Here is a 5,538-nt window from a genome sequence, read left to right on the forward strand (position 1 = left end):
AGAAAGAAAGAAAGAAAGAAAGAAAGAAAGAAAGAAAGAAAGAAAGAGGAAGAAAAAACTTAAATGGACTAAATACACCCTGCCCCTGCATAGCCCAACATAGTAGAGCCTCTTCTCTCTGAAGAGAAATCTATGTCAGACTTAGTGGTGTGTGTTAATTCCAGGTGGTCAGTGCCTGAAGAACATTATTTAATTTAGTTCATGTACACCACCTGGCTCAAACCACCATGCTCAGCTTTAGAATGGTTCATCTAACGACTACCTAAAAGTAATTTTAGTTTCCTTGGGTCTGATCCATACCAAGAAATAATTTCAGTTTGAGAAAAATCTTGACTCTTCCAAAAGGAAAACACAAAGTCCACTGTTGAGTCTTGACAATGTACATTTTACAGACAGTTATATTCCTTAAGTGCCTGAAGAAAGGCTCACTGATACTTCCTAATTAAGGAACCAACCAAAAACCTCAAGAACATCACCTCATTCTTACCTGTTCATAGAGATCAATAAGGGTTTTGTCTGGCAATTTCAGAGACTGTATAGCCTGTAAAACAGTATCCCAATGGCCACTGTTAATATCAGCCACGAAACTTTCAATGCTGTCCACAGTATTCAGAGAGACAGTAGTTTCCTCCTGTAAGGTGGCCAGCGCCCGATGTAAACTGTTCTCCTTCAAGTATTGCATGATTAAACGAATCACACTGAAAGAAAGTCAGTCATTTAGTCTGGAGATCGAAAGGACATTGGTAGCCATTATTATTCTGATTACTAGATCTACTGGACATTTGTGTGAGATACTTCAAACCTATAATAGTTACTGATTTTTCTTCTTATTAAATCATCTGACTAGGCAGTAGTGGCACACTGCCTTAATCTCAGGGTTCAGGAAGCAGAGGCAGGTGGATCTCTGAGGCCAGCCTGGTCTACAGAGCAAGTTCCAAGACAGCAAAGGCTACACAAAGAAACCCTGCCTCAAAAAAAATATTAATTAATTAACAAATTAAATCATTAAATTGCTGTAAGAAAATTTGGTCCATTAAAAAAAAAATGACAACAAGAAGAATGAAGGTGGTACACGCCTTGAGTCTCAGCATTCTGGAAGCAGAGACAAGAGAGGAAGGTTGATCTCTGAGTTCAAGGCCAGCCTGGTCTACAGAGTGAGTTCCGGGACAGCCAGGGTGACACAAAGAAACCCTGGCTCAAAACATTAACAAAGTAATGCTAACAGTAACAATATGAATATGCACAGTTATTCCTCATATAGAAGGGTATTCGATGGTCAAAGACTGGTCGTTAAGGCTATTATTAGACCCCAAAGTAAAAAATCCTTTGCAGTTCCTGCCCTGACTTAAGTTATACCTTCCAACATTGTCTGTCACTGTTTTATTTTTCTATACACTGAGCATCTGTTACTGTTCATATTTTACTTACTGTTTTTGTCTACTGTCTGCCTTCCTCAATCAAAACATATATCCATTTAAAGATGATTTATAAAGCTGGATGTTTAGCGGTACACATCTTTAATCCCAGCACTCTGAAGGCAGAGAGGCTGGTGGATCTCTGTGAGTTTGAGGCCCACACAGAGAAACACAGAGAAACCTTGTCTCAAAAACAAAACAAACAAAAACCCAGAAAAAAGTGACTTGCTTATAACTGAAAGTTAGAAACATGTATCTTGCTATGAAGAGGCCCAGGCTGGACTCTAGGCCTTCCTAACCTTCCTCTTCAGTGCGGCGATTACAGACATGCATACTTCCGTCTTAAAAATACACAGGTTTCAGACTCAGCCGACTTAATAGACTTTGCTTTTCTGCAGATCTTCAGAACAGACCTATCTCTCGCTTGCACTCAGAACACACCTCTTTGCTAATTTAATTTTACTTTTCAGAAAGTAAAAGGCGGTGGGTGGAGTCCTGGGGAGTCCAAGAAAGACTCTTCAGTCAGTCACTCCTCGCCCACCTGGCTCCTCGAAGTCCCCACCTTCGCTAAGTATCATTCTTCTGACCCAATATTCAAATCCTCTGAATCCACACAAGAGGTTCTCTATCTTCGAGTTGCAAACCAAAACAAGACACCATGACTGGGTCTGATCAGATTGGAGAAGCAGCTGAGCCTTTAAGGTAACTAGTGCTTAGACCAGGAGGGAGAGGCAGACTGGGGGACTGGCGGCACACCGGCAGCGCCGAGGGAGGGGTGGCTGGCAGAGGAAAACACAGCAGTCAGGATTGCTCCGTGTGCCCCTGCAGAGCCCCACGCCGGGGCCCATGGGCTCCAGGCTGCCCGCCCCATGGCTGTTTTCTTGCGGGCCCACCAAAGAGGGAGCCAACCCGGAAAGTGCTTCGAGGCCGCAGCCTCCGTCGCGCAGCCCCCTCCGATGTCCTCCCGAGCACCCTCCACCCTACGCCACGCCACGCCGCGAACACGCCACGGCAGGACTCACTCGGAAGACTCGATTTCGATCGACATAGCGGTAACGCTTCGAGTCCAGGCCCCACTCAGCACAGAGCCGGTCGCACAACACCGCGCGACACTTCCGGCGGCCGCGCTGCGTTACTTCCGCTCCGCTAGGGTCTAAAGGAAGAATGGATCCGCCCAGGAGGGCGGTGCATGAGATGTGGATCCTCGGGTGTTTGTCGCAAGTTCGTATGGGGCTGGCGAGACCGCTCCGAAAGCACAGGGACCTGCAGTTGAGCCTGGCCACCTGAGGTGGAGGCGAAAGGGTGGCATGATTGCGAATGCCTATCGGTTTCGCGAACACGTGGCATCTTTCTATAGCCTTGGCTGTCCCGCCTTCCTCCGCCTCCCTAGCGCTAGAATTAAAGGTGTGCGCTATCACGTTCAGCTCTAGTTAAGAATTAAGTTGAAAAAGCTTCAGTTACGGAAAAAGAAATGTAACCAAGCCGGGCAGTGTGGCACACCCCTTTAATTCCAGCACTTGGGAGGCAGAGGCAGGCGGATTTCTGAGTTCGAGGCCAGCCTGGTCTACAGAATGAGTTCCAGGACAGCCAGGGCTATACAGAGAAACCCCGTCTCGAAAAACCAAAAGAGAAAAAAAAGAAATGTAACCAAATGCAAAGTTATAACAGATTTGAGACTCTTTTCAATATAGACTTAAAATCATACCTTACTGGCATGACATGACATAGTTGAGGACATAGCTCACTTATTGAATGCTTACCTAGCAAGTAAGAGGCCCTGGTTAAATCCCCACTTATTAAAAAAAAAAAAGTATTGATGAATTTTATAAATAAAGGCTAGGGAGAAGGTGGGATGGACATGCAGTCCATAGTTGGCTTCAAACATAATGTAGTTGAAGATGCCTCTACTTTCCAAGGGCTAGAATTACAGATGTACATCACTGCGCCTATCTCCAATATTGACAAAGTACATATATTTACATATATATATATATCACAGTGGCAAGTCTATCTTGTGAAATTACATATTGAGATAACTTAGGGGTTTCTAATGGCTCCCTTGTCTGCTACACAGACGTCCACCCAACTTCTTTACAGTCTCCTTTTCCCCCCAGTGTTGGGCATCAAAGCCAGAGCCTTTCAATAGAGCCTCTTCTATGATGTTTTCTTTTTTATTTGATTTGTTGTGTTGTGTTTGTTTTTCGACACAGGATTTCTCTGTTTAGCCCTGGCTGTCCTAGAACTTGTTCTGTAAGCCAGGCTGGACTTGCTGCTTGCCTCTGCTTCCTGAGTGCTGGGATTTAAAGTGTGCACTACCATGCCTTGGGAAATTTTTAAAAAGAGTCATTTGAAACTAAGTAGAGAAAAATGACATGTGTTACTTTTACAATGAACTAGATCTTCTAAGGTGTTCTGATTAAAGGGGTGTACCACCATGCCCACCTCTCTTTCAGTTTTTAAATCAACTACTTCCCATCAACTCTAAAGAACACAGTCTCAGCCAGGCAATAGTGGCACACACCCTTAATGCTAGCACTGGGGAGGAAGAGGCAGGATGTTCTGTGAGTACAAGGCCAGCCTGGTCTACAAAGTGAGTTTCAGGACAGCCAGAGCTACACAAAGAAACTCTATCTCAATAATAAGTATAATGACTTCTGAGATAGTCCCATTCTGAGCACAAAATAGGTCTGTCTTCCTTCCTTCCTTCCTTCCTTTCTTTCTTCCTTTCTTCCTTTGTTTCTTTCTTTTTGTTTTGTTTTCTGTGATTGGGTTTCTCTGTAGCATGCCTGTCCTAGAATGAGTTGATTCTCTCCTTCCACCATGTGAAAGATTATTGAAGGGAATATTACAAAATATTTGGAGGTCCTTGAGCCAAATACTACTGAGAACATACTGCAGAAATCCCTATGAGAAACAGTTCCAACAGACAAGCTGGATGGTGCAGGCCTCTAATCCCAGGTACTCAGGAAGTGAGGGTAGAAGATCAGAAACTCAAAGCCTTCCCAGGTTACAAGGAATTCAAAGGCAACTTAGTGAATATCTGTCTAAAAATACAAGGTGGGAGAGGAATGGGGATGTAGCTGGTAAAACTTGCCTAGCATGTGGGAGGTCCTAGGGTCAATCCTCAGTACTTACTACAGAAACAAAGTAATTCCAAACAATGAATCATAGTCGCTTAATTTTTCATTTACTTTAACCTTAGGAGGATCTTTTAGAAAAGAAAATCTCTATGATAATGTTGTAGGAGTCTCTCTGGAATAAGCATTCCGACACCAGTGAGAGTGAAAGATAGGAGATGGATTCATTCACCAAAGCCAGGATAGATCCTCAACGATTCAGAGCCGGTTGCACTTTTGTTTTATACTCTAAAACCACAAGGTGGGGCAAGTGAGCAAACAAGCAAAGGGACATTGGCTGGGGAGCTTAGGGTTTTAAAAGTGTTGCAGTTGACTGACTGGTGTAAGCTTTTGTGGTCAGGTTGCTAAGGACAATGACTATTGTTAATCTTTTCTGCCTTATTCTACTTCACTCCCTCTTCTTATGAATCTGTCTTGAAAAAACTGGTTGGCACTCCTGGAATATCGTCAGTAGGTTTATTACTCTCGTCCTAGCTTTGATGAACCTAGACAGGGTGTTCAAGACGCAAAGCCCGAATATAAGTCTTCTAACATCATCAAATTAACAGAGACAACCAGAGTTCCCCATGTTGTCCAGATTGTACTCCATTTGCTCCCCTTTGTACCTCTAGCCTTAATCCTTTTCAATAAGTCTTTGACATTCTCTTGTGCTATTTTTTTGACTGATTAGTATAGTAGAAAGCTGGCAATCTTGAACTTGTTGGATGCCTATTGCAGTGGCACAGGTGGTCATGGACCCTGTCAGGGCCGTTCCTAGCAGGACTGGTAAAAATATAGGAGTTCTCTTATTTCTTTTTTTTTTTCTTTTTTGTTTTTGTTTTTCGAGACACGGTTTCTCTATGTAGCCCTGTCTGTCCTGGAACTCACTCTGTAGACCAGGCTGGTCTCGAACTCAGAAATCCACCTGCCTCTGCCTCCCAAGTGCTGGGAAAGGCGTGCACTACCACTGCCCAGCCTTTTTTTTTTTTTTTTTTACATTTAATTTT

The 5,538-nt window shown here is 43.6% G+C and overlaps 1 protein-coding gene across 1 annotated transcript in view; it reads right to left on the reverse strand.

Annotated features, from left to right (window-relative positions):
- Smu1 (SMU1 DNA replication regulator and spliceosomal factor) overlaps positions 1–2,529 on the reverse strand; it is a 20,564-nt gene extending 18,035 nt beyond the window's left edge. The window contains exons 1-2 of the mRNA XM_028779086.1: positions 2,438–2,529; positions 488–698 (exon numbers count right to left, since the gene is read on the reverse strand). Coding sequence (XP_028634919.1) covers positions 488–698; positions 2,438–2,463 — 237 coding nt within the window. The 5' untranslated portion in view covers positions 2,464–2,529. The remainder of the gene's footprint in view (positions 1–487; positions 699–2,437) is intronic.
- Between the last annotated feature and the right edge of the window lie 3,009 nt (positions 2,530–5,538).

Source organism: Grammomys surdaster, unplaced genomic scaffold (genome assembly GCF_004785775.1).
Source record: "Grammomys surdaster isolate TR1022 unplaced genomic scaffold, NIH_TR_1.0 344, whole genome shotgun sequence".
NCBI classification, from domain to species: domain Eukaryota; kingdom Metazoa; phylum Chordata; class Mammalia; order Rodentia; family Muridae; genus Grammomys; species Grammomys surdaster.